This window comes from Melozone crissalis, unplaced genomic scaffold, assembly GCF_028551555.1.
Source record: "Melozone crissalis strain CALT ecotype California unplaced genomic scaffold, PUWL_Pcris_2 ptg000013l_1, whole genome shotgun sequence".
NCBI classification, from domain to species: Eukaryota; Metazoa; Chordata; class Aves; order Passeriformes; family Passerellidae; genus Melozone; species Melozone crissalis.
The window spans coordinates 3,532,249-3,555,396 of NW_026535791.1; the positions used below are offsets into that span (position 1 = coordinate 3,532,249).

At 36.4% G+C, this 23,148-nt stretch overlaps 1 protein-coding gene across 1 annotated transcript in view; it reads right to left on the minus strand.

Annotated features, from left to right (window-relative positions):
* XPO4 (exportin 4) overlaps positions 1-23,148 on the minus strand; it is a 78,495-nt gene that overhangs the window by 19,631 nt on the left and 35,716 nt on the right. The window contains exons 5-14 of the mRNA XM_054272287.1: positions 22,008-22,124; positions 21,072-21,225; positions 12,943-13,055; positions 10,374-10,531; positions 9,940-10,114; positions 6,326-6,502; positions 4,329-4,471; positions 4,069-4,214; positions 2,567-2,744; positions 1,053-1,212 (exon numbers count right to left, since the gene is read on the minus strand). Of these exons, the coding sequence (XP_054128262.1) occupies positions 1,053-1,212; positions 2,567-2,744; positions 4,069-4,214; positions 4,329-4,471; positions 6,326-6,502; positions 9,940-10,114; positions 10,374-10,531; positions 12,943-13,055; positions 21,072-21,225; positions 22,008-22,124 (1,521 nt within the window). The remainder of the gene's footprint in view (positions 1-1,052; positions 1,213-2,566; positions 2,745-4,068; positions 4,215-4,328; positions 4,472-6,325; positions 6,503-9,939; positions 10,115-10,373; positions 10,532-12,942; positions 13,056-21,071; positions 21,226-22,007; positions 22,125-23,148) is intronic.

Sequence of the window (23,148 nt, forward strand, 5' to 3'; positions counted from 1 at the left end):
TGAAATTGCCTGTTCTCCTACCTTCAAAGAAAGTTTCTCAAGAGTGAAATCCAAAGACTTTGTAGTAATTGTGCAGGAGCTTCCTGTTAGCACACCACTAACACTTCTACCTTTAAGAACTCATATACATGGCTGAGCATAAGCTTTAAATAGTAGTTTCAATCACTTTCACATGTCAACACAAACTAAATGTGTGCATTTCCTAGGCACTCTGTTTTGTTTCTTCACATTGTTTTTTACATGGATCTTGCCCAACCGGTACCTTTATGAATTCTTAGCTGTGCTATATGTATGAGCTGAATATTACAACTCCAAATATTTACAAGTCTGTGTGATACCTATTACTGTTAAGGAGAGGCCCCCTGAAGCGTTAGTATTCTTAGTTGCTTCAATAGTGGAAATAAAGGGGAGGAGGAGAAGACTTCTCAAAAATTAGAGCCAACAGGACCTCCTCAGGATGGGGGGCCTCTGTGAGCTAGCTGGATTACAGTTAGTTCAATAAGCAAAATCAGGATCAAGTTCTAATCATGATTAGTGCTGTCCAAGCACAGTAAGAAGTTGCCCTTTACAAAGAACACACTGTTGAAATCATGATATATACAATGAGAATGAGGAGAGAAAGTTGCATGACATTAGCTAATGTATACTACCTTGTCACAGTGTTAAATATCTAACTCAGAATCACGATCACGAGCAATCACTGTATTAGAGATGAAATGTAAAATCTGATGGACAGTCACGATTTATAACATCACTGCAGTGAGTTTCACTCACTGTGCAGCCCAGGAGTACTATGTTATTCTGATATGACAATGGCTACCAAAAAAAATCACATTTACAGCAAAATGTGCAAGAGTCCCACAAAAAGCTAAATTTCTAATTAGCAAATGAAAGAAAACATCAAATTTCAAACAATTTCCAAAATAAATCACAACCCATATAACAATAAAAATAATTTAAAATTTCACTTTTAAATAGCTATGCTGACATCTATATTCACAGGATATTATTGCTAATACTCACAAATAAATTCATAAAAGTTATATCCTTACCTGATCATACAACTTTTCATCTACTAGGAGGTAAGTTTTTGCCCAGCGCTTGAGGAACCATACAATATCTTTGCCCATCTGGGGGCTCAGGAGGTGTGTGAGATTTGCCCTTATTGCTCTAGATTCTACTTCTGACACTCTTAAAATAGCAGATAACAACCTGCAGATTTAAAATACAATGCACAGAGTGGTTTTTGGAGAAGCAATGCAACTACCAAAACCACTTTCATTTTTCACAAAATATGACAGAAGGATCAGGATAATACAAAGCACTTCAACTCTCATCAAGTAAAAAGCATACAAATTTATTGGTTTTGAAATGCACAGTGAGAGAGAGAGAGCGTGCGCAAGAGAGAGAGAGACTAGAGCAAATATCCTCCAAAAAGTTCCTTGCACTATGAAGTTTAATAAAGGGTTCTAATTGTGCAGTGTTTGTAGGGTGACACATACTAAAAAACAAATACAGAAATGACCAGTTATTTTTCTCTTGTTCATTACTGCTGGGAAATAGTCTGAAGTTGTAAAATCATGAGGTGATTGCATTAATACAAGCAGTCCATAAAACTACATTAAACTCTAGCTCTTGTAGTATGTCAATTCAATGTTGTAAGAATGTGTTGGTGCATAAGAAATTTAGGAGCTGACAGCAGACTATTTCTTGAAGACATTTCAGAGTTATTCATAAAGGGCTTCAAATCTCTCCTTATTTTGATCTGGTTTTATTCCCACCACTGAGACACTGCATCAAGAAATCCTGTTTGGTGGTCACTTCTTGAAATGGCCAATAGTAAAAGTGAGCAGTGTTCAACCTTCTAAACACTAGGCACATACATCATTGCTAATGAAGGTCCACTTTTTCTACCTTCTTCCCAGAAGAAAACATTTAATGAAGGCAACAACTAATCTTAGGTGAAGACTCCTCCATGTCAATTTAAGAGTGGAATGCAATCTTCTGAAGTGTGAGGATCCAAATTGAGGAGTCCTTTGTGAGCATCAGCCTTCTTGCAAAAGGAGAAGGGAAATCTCTCCTGCTTCTTTTATAGGCTGACAGTGATGTCTGTACATAACTGACAACAATTCCTCCTGCTCTGAGGATCAATTTTGCTGCTACTGCCAAGCTTGGGCAGTAACTCATATTCAAAGCAGAGAAGCTCACTGATGTTCTGGAAAGCATTTGCTTAAGCTGTGTATGTGCTGAAGAATTTTAGAATATATATTATGTAAAGATTTTGATCTGCCAACTTTTTTTTACTTCAGTAATTTTAGGGATTTTCTGTAAAAAAAATAGATCAAAGATGGGTTTTCAGTAGAAATACAAAAATCCATTTCTGTAAATTCCCAAGACTTTGGCTTATGATGCTTGTAAGGACTATTAGGTCAATCTTTCCTTTTTCAATGTTCAGTGTTTACATATTGCTTACTTTTCAAATTCACAGAAGTCCACTAAACATTCTAGGGGTTTTTTCCTCTGAAAAAGCATTTAACACAATTAATAGTACAAGATGCATCCTTACCTAATTACAGAATCAGTTCTGTTGTACCCTGGGATGGAAGAGGCCTTTTCTCCTGGAGATCCCAGAATCTGAAGTGTTGTATTGATGTCAACCTCAGCTGAATGTTTAATGGAATATTCCATCACTTCTGGAGGTATTAGCGGAGTCTCTCCCTGAGTATCATTAGCCAAGAGGTAGCCTTACATTAAAAAAGAAAGAGTGATCACAACTTTCTACCCTAGGTTAACTTATGGCTTTCTGATTAAAGAATCCATAGGCTTAACTTCAGACATCACACCACAATCAAATGTTTGTACAGACCCTGACTAACACTGCTTAAATGCATACAAGTTAATTAGAATCCTTAAAGCCATTCAGTAGGAAAAAACCTCCAGTGACAAGAAACCAAGACTGGAAAAAGAAACCACCAATTTAAAAACCAATAAAAAAGAGAAGTTTTGCTTCATGTAAAAGCACTACAGTCAATTCATCTACTTGGGGGAGGGACAAAACAACATTTTGTTGTCTCTTTTTTTTCTTCCTCTGCTACGTGGTAAAAAAAAGTCTTGTTTTACAGCTTCTGTGCTGAGTCCATATGATTTGGGACTTCTGTTTTGCTAACATCTCAAATCTGTGAGAGTCTTTCAGACTTCAAGTACCTGTGCTGTAATACAGTTTTCCTTGCCTAGCAACTTCAGATCAGTTGAAGCATGGGTTTTCATACAATACTCTGGTATCTAGATAATATTAATTCCAGCTTTAATTGCAGTTTTCAATATCTGATCTCAAAACCATCTGTGAGCTACAAACTCAATTATTATAAACAAATATTATAAATAAATATTATAAAATTTTTATAAACAAAAATATTATAAACACATTCATGTCAACATCTGAGAGCAACTGAAACACCAGATCTTAAAAAACGTCCCACAAATATTTCATACATTATACACTTCTCCAAGCAAAGTACAGATTTAGTTGTTACTGTATTTGCAAACTTAAGTAAAATTTCATCATCTAAAAATCAAACCCAAAAAGGCTCTAAATTCAAGAGGCTCTAAATTCCCTGAAACTTAACAAAATAGCGGGTCATGGATCATCAACACTGAGAAAGTCTGGAACTTACATGATTCTCTGTCACCATTACCCTGACCTTATGTTGGCTCCCTTATAAAGTCACGTGCTCCCAGCCACTGATACCACGAGCAGACTAATTTCTTGAATAAGTTGACAGATAACACAACTCAAACATCTATAACAAAATTAGTTGCAGAAATTTCCAACAGACATTGATGGAACCTTTACATGAGGTAATCATTAGAGATAATATTCCTATTATTCAAGGCAGATGATAGTAAAACAAGGACTTTGCAAGTCCTGTATACAAGACGAAATCATTGTAAGGGATAAAATGTATAGTCAATGGAGAGTAGTTGATACACAGGGATTTTTTTTTCCCTGGGGTGTTCCAGCTGCAATAAAACTACCAGAATAAGTACTATTTAAAGCTGTTCACTAACCTGTGACTAAAATAAGCCAATGAATATCCTCATACAGGTCATCAAGCACTTTATTGTCAATTGAACCTGATGCTGGTGAGGCAAGTAACTGCTGCTGATGTCTTTGCAACTGTCCATGGAGCCTTGTCACTCGGTCTTCTAACAAACTGTGGACAAAAAACAAAGTAGCTTTACTGTTTTTAAACAGTTTTGGCAAACTAGGCTTTTCCTATATGACTGCTTTATTGATTTGCATTCATGACTATTTTTTTTGTACTTACCTTGTGAGAAGAGGTATGCAGTGCTCTGCAGCAATCCTCCCCAGCATGCCTACACTGGCCAACTGGTCACAGAACTGGTCTCTGTCATCTTCCTGCAGCTCACTTATTTCTTCTTCTTCCCGAGAGGCCACACCATTGGCAGTCTTTGGTTATTTCAACAAAATTAGAAGCAACCGGTTAAAGTCATACTTGTTAAATTCATTATCGCCATGATTTTTTGCATTATTTTGGCTCTTTCTTACAAGACAATTTGCACTTATGAACAACAGATTTATACTAAATTAGATGCAGTGGAGTTAAAAAGAGTCAACACGGGTTCATATTGTTTTTAAATTAGCGTTTCACAAACTCATTACCAAAATGCCACATTCAGTTAATTTGCTAACATTAAATAGTTTTGAGTTGCCTGAGATCTTACATAAATCACATAATAGGCAGTATTTTTCATGATTAAATTAATGTTAGCCCTTTCATTAAAGTTTTCCCCTAACCTACTGTTTGACAGGAAATAGTAGTTTAAAAAGCACCACTAAATTTTTAAAAAAGTACATTAAAAGTAAATGCTATAAACTCAGAAAACAGCATACTAATTATCTTGATGATCTCAGTTTTATTTCTTGCTGATGCAGGAGCTGCACTATTCAATTTCTCAAAGCTTATCTTGGTTGCATTATAAAACTATTTAAATTATAATCAGATCTTATTCCTTGAAGAGATGAACCATGATATGCAGAAAACAATTATAAATATTAAAAGTGTTTCTTTCTAATCTATTAATCATAAAATTTATGCAAGTAACTAAGTAAAATACAGGAGGCGGAGAAAGCCATCAGTCGGCTTTGTTTCTATAGAGGCCCTGGAAAACTGAATCCACTCCTTATGCAAAGTGCTTTTAATTCATCTTTTCTTTATGTAACCCAGCAAATCATTCTCTTTTGGCAACTTCAAAGCTGCAGCTGTTTATTGAAGGGTGAGCCTCTGCTCTCAAAGCAGACACTGAAAGTTCCTGTTGCTGCTTTGATATAGAACAAGAAGCATTCTAAAATGCCAGCTGTGGCTTTTAAAGGTTACTCATGGGATAAATGACTTATCTCACAGAATGACATGAATCAACCTGTGTACACAAGTTATGTCAAGACCGCCTGATATGAATTCAAAGCTCTCTTGTGAAATATTTCTCTCAGTTTTGGCACTGTTATTACCATCTGTTACATATTGAGATAGCAGAATTATGTTTTACATAGTGTTTTTCAGAATGAGGTACCTCTGAGATCTTTGCACAGCTTCAAATTAAAGAGAGATTTTATACAGTTATTGAATTGAATCTGTGCAATAACTAATTCATCCAACATTCACATCCAACTCTCGGTATAGGAATCTATTTTAGTAAGATCCAGATTCCTGGCAAATGGACAAATCATCTTTCTTTTTCAATGGTTCAAGAGATACTTGTTATACTTGTAAATTTTCTCTAGACAGTCAACTGTTCAAAAACTCAACTGGAAATTTATTTTATCCAAAAAGAACACATATTCCATGTTTCTTCCACTTTGAGTGCAGTCAGTCTACATTTTTTTCAGATATTTATGCATGTCAGTTATATTTTGAAGATAGTGCATGGGAGGCAACAATCATAAAAAAGGCCCCCAATTTCACTGAGAATTTTAACTAAAATTCTAATTCAGAAGGAAGGTCAAAAATTAAGTCACTGTATCCATGGAAAGAACAAGATACACATTGATCTGAGTTACAGGTTTACTTTTCTTCCTTTTTTTTAAAGTGATTTCCAACTTTACATTACTTTAGCTTCCCTCCAGAATGAGAGAAATGAACGGGGAAATCACAACTGAGTAACAAGTTCAGTATTTTTTTTCATTTCTGAAATCATAAATGGCAATTCTATACTAGCTGCCTTGAGCTACAGAATATACAGACACTAAAAGACACAGGCCAGTTACTGTATGTTATCATCCAAAACTACTACCGTGAAGGCTTACCAAATTCCTTGTGCCATCAGGAGCAGCTAGATGGCACTGAATGTAGGAATTAAAGACTTGAACAGCATGTTGGGTAAAGAAACCTTTATGGAAATGCTTGTCATCTTGGACCAAAGTAAGCCAAGATTCCAGTAACTTATCATATGCCTCCATATATACCATGTCATCTTTGTCAAGCTGCAAGAGATGAAGAATAAACAAATAAAAAATCTTATTACTAAATAGCTAAACCTATAGAAACATACCTAGATTTATCATTATTTTACAGATGTTCTTCTACTGTTGAAACAAACAAAAAAAAAATCTAAGGATAGCTAAGAAAATATCAAAATGAACTGAAGCAAAGCATCAAAAAGGTCACTGCAGCTTTCATGACTGCTAGGCTTTAAAAACCTGTGTTTAGCTATTTCTCTTCATCTGATGTTGCATATATATTTATAGGTATTGCACTATCTATGAAATAAAGAGAGAGGAAAAACAATGATTCCAGGGAAAATCACTGCAAGATTATAAGTGTTCAAGAAACCTTATTGCAGGTTTGATGATGAATCCCAACTTCTCATTCTATGAACAAACCAAAACCCAATGAATTAGAACAGAATAAGCCTGCAGCTTTAATTACTCAGCGCATTTCAACAGATACTTCTTCTTTTTAATTATTCATGTGCTTCTACACAGCACATAAGTTGCCAAAGGAAATAACTTCTCTCAAAACCAAAGTCCAGAGCTGCAGGCAAATGAAAGAATCCAAAAAGCATTGGCCAAAGTGGCCATTTCTTTTAAAAAGTATTTTTAATTTAACTTTCAACTTTTTGTTTTGATGCAAAATTGAATGTTTGTAAACACACCCAACTTCAAAAAACTTCAGTGTGACTGTACAGATAAACATCCTACTAAGATGTTGTCTTCTCAAGTTTCATCCAACAGGATGGCTCATGGATGTTACCCTGAGATAGCGATGGTTAGTACAATGGATATTAAGGCCTTAATTATGCTCCAGACACAAGAATTCCTGACTTCCAGTGAAGATACAAACATGGCTGGATGAACAGGCAAGGAAAAGAAAACACTGGCTGGATGACTGATTAAGAGGAAAAACTGATAGCACATTGGAAGCATTCCAAGATAGCTTCACAGCATCCTTTTGTAACTGCAAAGTTGTCATATTTGCAGAAGTTAAAATATGGGACATACTGACGCAATTGTGAAAATAAAACCTGAAGACGACAAGGAGAGAGGCAAAATTCAACGCTAATTTAAGTCATAAATTTAGGAAAGATACCCCAACATACCTTTTGAAAACTCAGCTAAAGACACAAAAATTTATTGATAGTCATTTAGTCCTGAAGAATTGTGACATGTATGTAATATATTTACATCTATAACTTACATAAATGACTTTTAATATTTTTTAATAATTGAGAGTATTAACAATTAAACAGACATGTTTTTATGAAGAACAAAATACCATTAAATATAGCTAATTCATTTATTTGAAAAGGTAATAAAGAAGTTATCGCCATGAAGAAAAGTTATTTCTACACTTAGAGATATTCTCATAAGAAATCTAGGACTAATAAGTGCATCCATAAAATAAATGCCCAAACAGTAGAAAGATTTTATCCACATTGAACCAATCTGGATCTGAAGAAACCTTACTAAAACATCCCAATTCTTATTTCAGATTAGCTACTGCAGGGCTACTAAAGATGTCATACAGGCAAAGTGCCATGCTGTAGACTGGGAGCTGAATCATTCTGATGGATCAAAACTCAGATCTTCAAGAGAAGCAAGACAAACCCAGTAAATGTAAAGCAAAGATGCTTAATTCCTCTTAATTTCCTATCTGTGAAATAAAAAGAAATTTGTTACTTCTTCCTTCCTAGTTTGCTGACCCTTTAAGTAGAAACACCTTAAAAGTTTGTTCAGCAACAACAAGCTGCAAAGAGCTGGAAGTACAGCAGAGGGGAGCAAATTCAGAATGATCTCTGCTACCACATGATATTTGAAAAAGTATAATGAAACAAGAACAGTACATTAATATTGATTTTGAGAAAAACAAGCCTTTGATGACATTTTTATTGGACTTTTTATCCAACATCCTGTTCATACTCTTCACTAACAGCACATGAGCTCACGGAAAGCATCACTGCATGCATTCTGAAAGAAACTTGGGGAACACATTAGCCATGGCCAGGACATTCCTAAGCCAAAAGATTGTTTTCAGGGATGCAAAGTAGTACTTCAATAGGGACAGCACATGGTATTATTGCACCAGACAGTGGTACAATCTAGTGTAAGCTGTTGCTGAGAGATTGTTTTAAATGGCATCTTGTTGAGCACTATTTTCATTAAACATGATTGTATATTCCATTTCTCAAGTAACAAGGTGCTAACTGAAGAAACAACATCCCTTTAGTTCCTTTGAATTTAAAGGATAGCTGTCTATGGTTTTGATGGATCTTATAAAGGCTTCAGGAGCATTTCTAAATGTACTGGTGAACACTGGAATGAGTATTCAATATTCTACTAGAAAATCTCAAAAGCACACAAATTTTGACCAGTGAAGTTTGCAAAGGAGCTTTATTTTAGATTTTAAATTTAAACACTGATTTTCTGATTAAGAAATGAAAAAATGAAAAGTTTAAGTGAGCACTGGGCCAAATATAATGAATTTTAACTTTGCAGCAAAGACACGATCTAATGCTCTGCAATGAATGCTAATTAATACACCTGCACTCTCTGGTAAAGAACCACATCCATCAACTTTGTAACCAAATACTTCTATAACTATTTTCAAACTCATTCTGTCGCTACACCAAACTGTCAAAACAAAGAAAATCATCCTTTCTCATGATAGTGGGGAAATCTTTTAGTATCTTGATAGTCTCATTTTAAATCTATAGCCACTGCACATAAATATAGTTGAAGTGCAAGATTATTTACTTTAATTCTTACGTTATTTTCCTTAAACTATGTGGCCTTGGTAGTTTTTATTTTTAATGCAACTTTTAGGAGCAGAACACTTGGGTGATTCCAACTGCTCTTTAATGTTGCAACCAAAGTTTCAAAGAAAAAAATCCTTTTAATTCCTGTGCTAGATTTGTATGCACAAACACCATTTGAATTGTGTCAGCAATGAAGGTATGATCTCAACAGCTTAAGATGTTTGATGTTAACAACAGATCTTAACGGCTACACTCACTTAAATCAAACTCCTTACTCAGAACTCTAGGCAGCACTTAAGTTTCAGTCTGTCCATATGTTCATGTAGTCATTTTAAACTTTCAGAACTGCAGCTTGTTTGTTATCTAAAACAGCAAGTCAGCAATACTTTCAGACTTTAATATTTTAAATTAATCCATTCACTTAAAAAAATAAGATGCACTTTAAATCAAAATGAAGTTGGAAAGATGCATACAGTGTGTATTTATGTTCATTACATTGTGTGAAATAAAAAGAAAATCCTCTTGTATGTGATTGCAGAAATATCTAGGACAAAACCACTGAATTGACAACAGTTATTAACAAAATAGCCAAATTCTCATGTCACTTATGCTTATCACAAATAGAAGTGAAAAAGGCTACCCACTTTTTTGAGAGCAGCTACTTACCACTTCTTCCAAGGCAGCACTTCTTCCAAAAGAACAGGTGAGGTGTGCGAGGCAGTTAACAAATGAAGAGAAAAGTTCATTTGGAATGGCCGTTAAAATATTGCGAGGAAATACAGTTATCAGATTGCTGATAATACTGGAAATTCCCACTGCTTCAGAGTCTTCTATTTCAATTCTATAGATAGAAATAGCAGTTTTTTGCCATTAAGAAAATTATAAAAGGGAATTGGTTTTGTTGATACATTTTCAATAAATCTATTTCATAATAAGCACCACCTACTTTAATCTGCCCTTTCTCAATTTAAGCAATCCAACAGTAAGCACAAATTACATCCAGAAATAAGCAAGCCATACCACTTCTCCACACAGATATGCTACAGTCCAAACTAAAGATTAAAAGATGACATCTAAATTTAGAGAGCAGGCATACATACCCATTGATAGTATTCAGTAATCCCTCAATGAAGTGTGCCAGGTAATCAACTTGAGAACCTTCATCGGGAAAGACTGGCCCGTGCAAAGACGCCAGCTGTGCCAGGCACTGTAATGAATCTTGGGCCATATCTGTATCTTCTCTGATTTTTCGATGTACCTTTCAGGAAGTGAGGTAGTTAATAATACATGAAAACAGGGTGTTCTTACAACAGTCACATGGCTCTCAATCCAAAAGAGCACACACCAAAAAAAGCTTACTATAACTTCCACTCAGTCTGAAATACAAGAGTTTCTGCAACTCCCTAAACCATGGCAAACGTCAAGATCGTGACTTTGCTCACACAATCTCTAGCACTGAAACTAACATTTAGTTAAGGCTCACCTACATGTTGAAAATTGAACTGTCTATTGAATGTTATGTCTTAAAGAGTGAAACAGATGCCAGCCAGTCAGACATGCTGCTCCTTCTAAAAACAGCAATAATGACAGTCATCTCTATTATGCTAACTATGCCTAGGCTATAGAGTCTTGCTAAAGTTAGTCAACAAGTTCAATCAAGATTATATAGATGCTTCTTTAGCAGAAGTAAACACTGAAGACATGTACAAAAATGAATGCATCACTTCCTTGGCAACACCCTTATATTATACAAGGTCAACAGTAATCTTCCTGCATTTGTGCAAACTGTTATGTCATTATTTCTACTGTTGAGACTTTCTAGATTTGAATCTTAACTACTTCAGTAAACATATTCTCATATACTTATTTTAATCAGTCAAGTAGGGATTTAAAGAATTTTTTTAGCCTCATGCCTATTTTTTCACAGAAGGCATTGAATAAATAAACAAAAGAATATGAAGTAGCTTTTTCACACAAAAGTGAAATTTAAATTATTTCAGCAATATTATTTCAAAAAGTACAGTTAAAACACTAAGCACTTTTCTGTGGTGTTATATTTGCAAGTTCACCCAACTGATAACTAGTTGGATTAGCTGCACAGTTAATCCCTGAAAGATCAAACTAGCAGGAGAAATAAACCCTGCAACAGAAATATCCCTCCTAATATATGCCCCACACGAGGCTGAGATTAGAAATGAAGGCTCTCGCTCTAACAGAGCAATCCTGCCAACTTTTGCAAGGTTATTAAAATTTCTCAGATCGGATAAATGAATAAAAATTACTACAATTTACTTACATTACCTCAAACACCAAACTACTATTGCAAGCCTCAACCACTGCAAATCAGGAATCTAAAACCAGAACTGACAGCATACTGCCCTGGCTAGCATTCATTCAAAAATAATAAAATACAGGCAAGCCTTTGTTACTATTAAGCAAAATGCAAATGTATTAAAGCAAATCTGCATATTATCTTTTTTTTTTTTTAATCACAAATAAGTAATTGCAAACCAATCAAGGAAACATATGCAACTCTGACAACTTCATACTATTAAACATAGAAGAAGGGTTAACATGCAAGCCAAAAAGTTATTTGCATGTGGAGGTTCACAGCTGACAGTAGCAACTGTCTGGATAGTCTAGACAGCTGTTCAGATTGTGTGTAGCTGCTGAGAGTTCTGCCAGTGATTTTTTTTCACCTTTTCAAAACTGCTGGATAAACTTGTCATAACAAAAAAATAAAATAAAAATTAAGGTTTATCGAAAATTCTATCAAGTAAGGACGTGTATCCAAACACATACTGTCAAGCAGAACTGGAGACTTACATTTACATTGTCTTATAACAACTTTGCCCAAGTTTTGAGCACATTTCTCTGCTTTGCAAAAGTGAAAAAAAAGCCTGAGAATGCTGAATTCTCAGATCCCAAGAGACGTAACCTAAGTCAAATTGCATAGCAAATGAATTTATAAGCCAATATATATTGCTGCTGCAGTAAGTCTTAGCTGAGCGATGATTACAAACTTCTCCCAACAATTGTAAAAACAAAACAACACAATTCTATCCCTTTTTAACATTGTGGGGCTTTTACATTACAGAAATTGAGTACTACATTCCCCTTTCCCAACACCACCTCTTCCTTATTCCTTCTAACTTCCTCTACTTCAACCTTTGTGGATTTCCGTCGTGCTGAGGAAAGAGATGCAGAATTCTGTATGCTTAAAGTAGCTAGAAAACTGCAATCACATTACTTCTTTTTAGCCGTTCTGTTGAGCAAATGCTTTAACATCAGCAACCACACACTGCCCGTTTGATATTTTCTGAGAGCCGTTACACCTTATCTGAAACATTCACTACTCTACTAGTGCTCATCGTGCTTGCTTTTGTCTAATGAGTACATGTCCAGAAGAATTAAAGGTATAAAAGTTGAGATGACTTTAAACTTTTTTCTAGTGGTAGTGGTCACCAATTTAAAGCAATTAATAGGCAAAATACAAATTCAGTACCCTAGGAAAAAGACAATACTTCTGTCTGCTTAGATAAGCAAGCTGAAGTGAACAGAATCAATCCTACCTGATGCAAAAGGAAGAGTCCGACAACACAGTTTTAGAACAGGAAGGAGCTGCTTTCCCTGTGGTCTGGACTATGAAAGTTGAAGAAAGAAACTTACTGTAAAGAAAAGCTCCATAACTCTGCTGTCCAGGAGGGTCTCGCGCCAGGATTCTGTTGGCTTTAGCATCACATTTTGTGAGGATTCAAACATAGCTATATAATGTCTGCCCAGTTATCTGGTGTCAAGGTCAACAATAACATTCCTACTTGGCTTTAAAAAAATCCTAGATACAACAGGATCCATTCAGAAAGAATGTAATGGAAACAAACTTTAAGCCTCTTCACATACACAGCATAATTCATGCATGAGGCCAAGGAATAAAAGGTATTAAGTACTGAAAAAAAGAATGCTCCAGGAATGTTAGATAACAGTTTGATCATAATTATGAGACATACCATAGCGATACGATCACTTTGATAACCAGGGTGTCTAATGTGACACTGCGAGAAGGGAAAAAAGCAACCGCAATTAACAGGTGTTAAAATTTATGCAAAATAGGAAATCATTTTCTAAAAAATTTTCCTGGCAGCTTTTAAAAAGGTCTTACCATAGCTAAAGATAGCTCATTGAAATCTATATCCTATTTTTCTAAATAGCCAGATATGTTAGCCCTGCATGAATCTACATTTTCTAATCACACTGAGAAGAACAAAAGCACAAGTCAGCACAAGGCATTGTCGTATTCAACACGTTTGTAAGAGACGCTCATGAAAAATGTGCACGCTGTAAAGACACCATTTTGCTGCACTCATTTAAGCTCTCACCATGTATTTTGGCATAACTTAATTTACAAAATTCTGCCAATATTCTAGTACAGAAAAAACAGAGACATGAGAAAAAACATTTAAACAAACAGGTTCAATTATTTGTCAGTCTGATCACACAACTGTTTTAATTAAAAATTTTTGGAAGTACTTCTCTTTTTGACACCATCCATTTCAAGCAGTAAAACTGCTTTAACTTAGCAACTACTAATGTTTTATTTGTCTTTCTTAAACCCTACATTATCCTCTTTGATCCCTTTCTAACCCAACCGTCAGAGTAAGTAACAGCATGTTCAGCTGTACATAATTTACTTACTGGTGATGAACAGCATTACCTTTTGTAGTGTAAGTAATCCAGTACTACAAAATGTGTATAAGAAACTATTTCTATGTCTGGAATGAAATAAAATTTACAAAGGTATCATTAAAAACAGAATACCCTTTAAGCTTTGATGTGTTTTGTTTAAGGGAAAGAATATTTAAAGCAAGTAAGTAGTTTAATATGAAAAATTGTGTCACAAAGCAGGATGCACAATTTCAGTTTATTTATACTTGTCTTCTGAGTTCTGCCACAAAACAAAATTCCTAACAACACTGTGCAAAACTACATTCCAAATAAAGGGACTTTTCCCACAGTACAGTACCAACTGGACCTTCACCAGGGGTATGTGTCCAGGACTGCTGTCAGCACATTATACTGCATTAAGAACAATCAGGGGTTTTCACATTAGTGCAAAATAAAAGCAGATTCACAATTTTCAAGATTATCAGTGTGTGTTGAACTAACCAGATCTGCATTACTTCAGATGGGGAAAAACTAAGTGCCACAGAATTTTCTACTTTACTTCTATCTGAAACACTGATGTAGTTTAATTGATCAAATATGCTTTGGTTCTACCCATTAAAAAGAAAAAATTATATGTGCATGAAATTATCACATGCAAGCATCCTCTATCAGGAGTAATATTCTAAATTAAAACTAATTTTATCTGGCAAATAAGGCTGTGACTTTTTTCCTTTACATTTAGAATGTCTAAGTCAAAATGGTATTTTGAAATTGCTTACTGACAAGAATGTCCTTTTTTAATTTCAAAACTAATTTAGAAAAAAAACAGTATGAGGTTTTATGTGCTTCTTGGAGGAACATGAAAACCATGAAAAAAACCCCCAACAAATGTGTAGTTTTCCTCTCACTCACTAGCCTCTGTCTCAAGAAGGGACTGATAGGTGAAGATGAATATTAAAATATTTCATATCCTAAGGTAGTCATGAGGGATTATAATATTTTACTTCAGTGCTTCAACAAATTCCAGTATCTGATAATGAATCCCACAATCTTTTTCCCGAGAGAGGCAAGGCTTGTTCTTCCACAAAATAGCATGTTGGAACTCAAAAAACAAAGCTGAGATTTCTTCTACTAGAGCTCCATTTGTAAGTAAGTTTGTGCACAGAATTGAAACATCTCAGAAATGGAGGGAAAACTCCTGGAGTGCTAAGGTCTGAATATCTTTCTTAAAAGTAATTTTAATCACTTTACTTTTGTTGTTTGAAATATTTCTGGACTTTGTGCCAGTCATAGACTTGCATTTTAAAAATAAAAAACTGCATTGGAGAGGTACCTGCCCTCCAGTGTTATGTTAAATACTGATTTTATCTGAATTTATCTGAATTTTTAAGACCTTCTCTGGGTCTCTAGCTAGTGAGCCAAGCACATGGGATGAGTCTAAGGAGCAACTGCCTAAAACTGCTGCAGAGGCTTGCTGCCCCCTATGGAGAAATCCTTCACAGACCTTCCCATACCTTACACTCTCCACAAATACATCCAGCAACCAGGACAAGGAGCATATGCTTAAATATTAAACACAAGTATTCTAAACAGTCACGAGGATGAAACAATACTTTGTGTTGGAGACACTGGACTCAGATTGCAGGAACAGGAGTAGGAAGTGCAGGAACACCCAAGCTAATTTTAAACCTGGCTGATCCCAGAGCCATGCCAGTTCCAAGGCTCATGACCACCCATGTGGATTCTGCAGTTCTTGGTACATTCTGCTGCAGCTTATGATATGCAAGCTGATCACTTCCATAATACCTGGCACATAAAGCACCCATGCACATGTGGCTGCCACACAGATGTGGCTCAGGAGTCACACCTTTCCACTACACATCAGCTGCCATCACTGCAAAATCGGAAACTTATAAACCACTGGGGCAAGAAAACAGAATATCAGCTCCCCTTCCCCAAAAGGGTCATTCCTGGTCTCTTCCCCTCTTCTGATACTAATGTTGTTAAGATGTTCTATATTGTGAACTGATTACAGAATTCATTCAGGAAAAAGGAAATGATGAAAGACTGTTAAAAAGTTCAACATCTATATATACGTTTAGTGCAATTATGACAGAATTCAGGGGATCTTCCAATCTTCTTGGGTTTGCACAATGTTGTCTTAAAAAGTTGCTAGAAAGGACTGACAAGAAAATACAGTGTCCTAGAAATCATTTCTAACCATCAGGGATTTCAAAGCCAGGTCAGTTTGCACCTAGCAGTGGTAGGTGATATAAGTAAAATGCAGCTCTCTTAAATATAGCTGATTCAGTTACATTGAATTTTGTTCTATATCCCAATACATAGACAGGATAGTGCCCTATGCTTCATTTTTTCAGGTAAGAACAGACTGCTGCAGTAAATTCAGGATAATTCCAGGCTGCTAACAAACACAACGCCTATGGAAAGCAGCCATGGTGCTGAAGAAATCAATGTTGTCACTCCTTGGTACAGGTAGAATCATTGCTGCAGCTGTGCAACAAATCAAACCTGGGGCCAAAACCTGCTAACAAAACCCGACCACATTTATAGCCAGGTGGTTCCCTGCTCAGCATCATGTTCATGGGAGGTGATAAGGCAGGATGCTTTTCCAGCAGCAATGCCAACTTGAACCATTCCTCAAAATCAACCTTGAGTTTTCTGTGTCGTTTTCATGCGCTTCCATAATGCATAACAGATGCTACCGATCTGGGTTGGACTGAGCTCAAATCTTGGAAGTCTGCAGAACTATATGGTTCACAGAACCTCCCAGACAGGTGTCTCATTCTGGCTTGAAGTTTAAAAGACATTTTCAGAACAGAGATATTAACTGTGTGGCCAATGAACACAAAAATGTTCCGATCAGAACAAAAGCTTCAGTCAGTTCATACAACTGCCATGGCACCGACAATTCCAATGGAACGGCAATGATGGGTATTAGTAGAGTGCAAACCACTAAGTCTACATAACCTGCATTTTAAATCCCCTATACTACAATCACTTGAACATTTGCCAGCTTGCCTCCAAGCAAGTACAGGCACTAAATCCAAAACAAGAACTAAAGCTCAAGTATCTCTTTATTCATGTACTGTAATCCATACATTGAAGAATAAGGGATAAGTACTTTTATGACAGCTCCTAAAGACAGATTAGGAGATGGGAGACAGCTGCACACAATTCTTATCTTCTGTTCAAGAACTTTTACATTTGAGGACATTCAGCCAAAGTCCATTAGAATATGGCTGCCAGGAACAGAAAAATCCCAAAGTCAACAAGAGACATATCTCTGGAAATAAAATGATAGAAATTATAACTACATCCTGACTTCACAGGATGTGTATGCCCATGCCAAGGTGTATAAAAGTCCAACAACACTCAGCTTCTCAAATGGAGACTTTGGGTACTCACAATGTACTAAAAGTCACATTCCTGAAGGCACTTTTGTAAAGGAGAGGGTGGTACTTTTCAGTACTGATCATCTGTCCTTCCTTAATTAGTTGAAACATTAATTTAAGAAAAGATGCCATTAAAACTAGTTCCATACAAGTAAATAATATTTAACAATACTGTAGCAGTACTGAAAAAAGAAACTGTGCAGAAGCCAACATGCCACAAGATACTATCTCTGAAGCCTCCACAAACACCAGGTAAACTAATATCTCAAGGTGGCAGATAAAAATAACAATAGATGATTGCTGGAAAATGAAATAGGAGAAACTGGACATGACTGAAGGGAGGCCTCCTAGGTCACTGTGCCTTGTCCTTCCTACTGCAGGCACTACATCCCAAGATTATTTAAAAATACTGAGTTCCAACTTGAAATTAGGTAGAGTTTCTTCCTTTGTTGCTCTAATGAGGGGGTATTCCAGAATATCTTTCATGGTAGCAACAGACAATGCAGACTCACCACAACTTTTCTTACAATTGGTGGCAACACTGTCCAAAACTGCATTTAACAATGCAACATTTATAAAGTTGTCCTATAACAGGACAGAATTCTTGAGAAGTGGTATGTTTTGATTCAATTCTAACAACCTGGGGATTTGAATAACGTGCCACTTCGCAAGAGCCACCTTACAGTTGATGCACATTTATGCTATTTCCCTTTTTTGAAGATACAATAATCTTGCTAAATATTACATAAACATACCGCAGATTTCTGTGATGCTGCAGGAAATGCTGAGAATCAATACTATCTTGCCAGGGGAAATACCAACTAAAGGAAAAAAGATATACCTGAGAATACAATGGATCATTTTACTCCATGCTTCAGGTATTAAATTTATACCCATTGTTTCAGCATATGTACTGTCAAGATTTGGAAAGAGGACACCAAAAGGACTCTAACCAATCAATCAACACAGCAATTCTTACATTCTTATGTAATGTGCTATCTATTTAGAAACTACAGCTAAGTTTCACTGTCCATGAGCTAACAATCAACAGTTAAAGAGGTCATCTTAAGGAAAACAGATTTATGCCACAATACAATCAACATGGCACTGTAAATCCCAAGAGTTACTGAATCTTTGGCAGCTAATACCAATTTTTCTAATAGATGACTGAGGATGTTCCAACTTCTGTGAACACAGGTTGATATATTTAAAAATAAAGAAGACCCAAGCTGGTGCTGTAATTCTTTCAGCAAAATGAAGCAACCAATAGTAGAAAACAAAAAGATGGTATCAGTGGATCAGAAATTACAAAAATATTTGAAATTGATCCATTAAGAGCATTTAGATCCATCCGATATCCAGAAATGGCCAGAACTTGTTTAAGAGCTGTAGTACCTAAAGTAAGCCAAATAGCAGAAAATATTATTAATCTTAGCAGTAGTATTGCTTGCTTTGGTATTTCTAGTAACATTTATTTACTAGCACTTAAATCACTTGATATTATATAGATGTATAAAGGAAAGCTGGAATTCCAAGGCTCCACATTTTGCATGCGTCCATCTCTACCTGGCTCCACTAAGGTGCAAACATTAGCCAAGGACAAAGGAGCTCATGAAGAACTACAGCCTTCACTTTTGAACGATACCAAGATCCCAGACACACCAAGGGGTTAGAAGTGATTAAGAACAACAGTGCAGAGAAGGAGCCAGGGGTGATGGTTGATGAAAAACTCAACATGGGCCGACAATGTGCTCAGACAACTGCATCCTGCGCTGCATCAAAAGGTTGAAGGAGGAGATTTCTCCCTATATTCTTTTCCTGTGATACCCCACCTGGAGTACTGACTTCAGTTCTGGTGTCCCCAGCATAGGAAGGACTCAATGGAATTGATGGAGTATGTGCAGAGGAGGCCACGCAGTTGACAGGAGACTGGAGCACCTGCCCTCTGAAGACAGGCTGAGAAAGCTGGGGCTGTTGAGCCTGCAGAAGAGAAGGTTGTGTGGAGATCTTGGAGCAACCTTCCAGTGTCTGAAGGGAGCCTACAGGGAAGGTGGAGAGGGATTCCTTCTCAGGAACCGCAGTGACAGGACAAGGAGTAATAGGCATAGACTGAGAGAAAATTCAGGTTAGATATTAGGAAGAAATTCCTTCCTGTGAGGATGATGAGGCACTGGAACAGGTTGCCCAGAGAAGCTGTGGATACCCCAGCCCTGGAAGTGTTCAAGGCCAAGTTGGATGGTGCTCTGAGCAGCCTGGTCTAGTGGAAGGTGTCCCTGCCCATGGCAGTGGGGTAGGAAATGGATAATATTTAAGATCCCTTCCAACCCTTTATCGTTCTATGATTCTGTGTTTAGGACTGCATCAGAAGTTTGTGCAGAGCCAGACTTAAATACAGAGGGAACCACCACTGCACAATACAAGAGCATTTCCTTTCTATTTGAAATCCCAAATCCACTTCCAAAGACTTTTATAAGGTGCAATAATTTGACTACAGCCTCCATTTTATAGGCACACTGGCTAAATTCCTCTCTGAACCCCTGCCAAATCACTTCAGGGATGAATAGAAATGGGATATTTACTTTTAATCCATGGAACCTTTCTTAAAGCCAATATAACTGGCATTCTGCTTTACAGATGTGAACCAAGGAATATCCAGTTTCCAATAAATTTACTTTTGCTGCCTGCTGCATAATGAACAGACTAAAAGAAAGCAAAAATCCACAGGTATCACCTTCTGACTGCCACACCAGGAAAGCAAATAAAATCCTTCACAGTGGATTTGAGGGCAACATCAAGATTCCTGTGGCATGTATAACTTGGTAGCAATTTCAGAAGTTTTAAGAAAAAAAGTTTATAAACCAGCTTAAAAGTTTGCTGAGCTTCTTAAAGGTAGTCTGGCTACTAAAACAGGTGCTATAATGATTTACTACACATGCTGTCTAAAACCTCTACTGAATAAAGAGTGTGATTGAGTATTTCTACAATATTTGTCTTGCTCATTTTTTTGGACTGAGCATTTTTATATATTTTTTCTTCTCTCCTTCACTAAGAGCCTTTCTTATTCCCATTCCCTCCTCTACTTTCCAACTCCACCTTTCTCTAGACCAATGAACAGCAGATACCACAAAAATATCTAAATGGAAGGAATGGCACCTGTGTAAAATGAAGTTGACATTTCTTTCCTCAGCTACCAAATACTTTTTTCAGGCTGAAGATATTCCATCTTCTAGTATATGCCATGTTCTTTTATGGGGAGTTGGTTCTCCTGCATGAACATGCATATTCCTGCATGATGGGGCACTTGCCTGTCCCTACCTCTTCTCTAAGGGGAAAAAGTAGGACAGATCAGATCTCTGCACAAAAATTGAACTGGGCTTAGACTCTTCACCATATGGTTCTACACTGAAGCAGCATATTGTACATTTCCTGTTCCCTGCACCAACCAGACAGACCATAAACCTGTAAAAGGTGGGTGCTCTGTGCGTTTTCTCTTCTATGCAAAATACTTTTGGACTTTAATGAAGACCAACAGCAGCTTCTGTAGGTAAGCATCTCTTAGCGAGCATGGTGGAGACAAAAAGCACTAACAGAAGAAAACATAAATCAATGGCTAAACACAAAGCTTCTAAGTTCAATGCTTTACTCTCCTTGCAAAGACTTTACTCCTCACCCAAGATGTGACCCAAGTCAAGGGAAACAAAGGGCCTGACGTGAAAAGGATATAATTTGGAGGAAGGAAGTTCCAGCTTAAGACCTGATTGGCTAGTGCAAGATAACGCTGAAACACTGAAGACATCTGAGCATTGAGGTTTTCACGTCTGCTGAATTCCTGAAGTACCTCTATTGTAAGCATGAAGATCTGTCGCAGATCATCCTCCTACAGTCAGGACGAACACAATACATTCAGTATCTCAGTCATTAATGAAATATTGATCAACAAGAAATAGTTTTCCAGAGAGAATAAAAATTTCCAGTTTCACCCTGTTTTCATTAAAATATAGGAAATAGTCTGAAATTGCCAGTGAGAATCCCCCCTTTCATCAAAATTAATTGATTATATTTGCAAAAACTATGAAAAAAATCCTCACATAAATACTGGCCGCTAAAAGATAAAAAACCAATATGTTTTTAATAAGTGGTGGAGAAAAGAGTTGGTCTTTGGCATGAAAAAAAGTTGGTAAGTTGTTCCACAACAGTCAGTTTAAAGCAATGCCTTCACATAAACATTTCTGACTGGCCAAACAATACATCTGAGACAACCAGACTACACCATCTGCAATAATATTTTTAAATACATACATAGCTCTCCTTGGCTTTAAACCAAAGCTATATTTAAGACTATCATTGTTCCACAGAGTATTCGTTTTGTTTGCAATTGGTAGCCAAGGAATTAAAGAGCCCAACGGCATAAAGATCTGTAGCTCTACATTCATAAAATGGGCACAAAGGGGTTGCACCTTTTTGATACAAATTTTTAAAAAATACATTACCAATTTTCCTGAAGCAGCCAGTATCTGGATTATTTGCAGTATTTTCCCTATTAAATGCTCTTAGGGACACAGTGTACCTGACTGCACTTGGCACAACAAAGTATTTTTGCTTCCACATGTTTAAATTTTAGAAAGAGAGGTATCATATATCAATACAGAACTAGTTTACCTGAAATATACGTTTACAGTTACCATGGAACTCCATGCTTAGTCCAATGTTGCTGGTTTTACTTGAACTTGAGAACTCGCTCAACAACGCCGTTAGAATGGAACAGGCCAAAGTTTGCTATAAAAAAGACAAGGGGGAATAACATAACTAAAAGATGTCCAGTAATGTAATAGCACCTATAGTGTCCTTCATTTTTCTATTAGCATTTTAATACAACTACTACTTCAGTTCCTTCTAACACAAACTAGAACAAGTCAAACTTTCAGGAAAATAGATCCTTGGATGAACCATTTCTGGAATCATCAGGGCTCCATCCTTAAAAAAGAAATTTGAGTATTTGAGCAATATAAAAGCTGGCATCTGTGTGATTGTCATTACAAATGAAATCAACTTATTGCAAACGATTTCCCAGCCTTGCCAATTACTTTGTCTTCCTGTGCACAGACCTTTACAGGTATTAGTTCCAGGGAAGATTCACTGTCCACTTATTTCTATTGATGCAAGAGTTCAGGTCCCTCGGAAGTTTGTTTCAGCCCTTCTTTGCACTTGCTACACTTACCATGTTGGTATTTGATCATGATTAACTTTATAGCACCAAAAGTGATACAAGTTTGTCAGAAACAACTGCAATAACAATGTCTACCACGTCTTTTCCCTCTCTCCCCCTAAAAAAAAAAAATAGGAGAGGAATTCACAGAAAGCACTGATACTTGAAAGGTCTTGGATACCTCCCTCCAAAGCACCACATTGACATGCCTCAGAAAAAACCCTTAAAACTACTCTATTAAAATTATGTCTCTGAAGTGATACAAAAATTGGTGAGAAAAAGGCATGTTAATTTTAGAGAGACAGATTCATGAAGACTAAAAGTTTTAAGTATCTTTTTCATACTCAAAATTTAATATAAGGTAAATGAAATGTTCATCTAAAACATTTACTTAAAAGCCAACTTTCTGTATGAAACACATGGCTCCAGTTTTTGTTGCTGTTTCCTGAAATATATAAAAAAAGCTTTTTTTCCTGATGCCAAAGTCCAAAAACCATCATCACCAGTTTTAATATCTTTTAACTGATCCTTACACACAAAGGGGATCAAGTACTGCACACTGGAGATGCAAGTAGTACTTCAGACTTGTGCCTA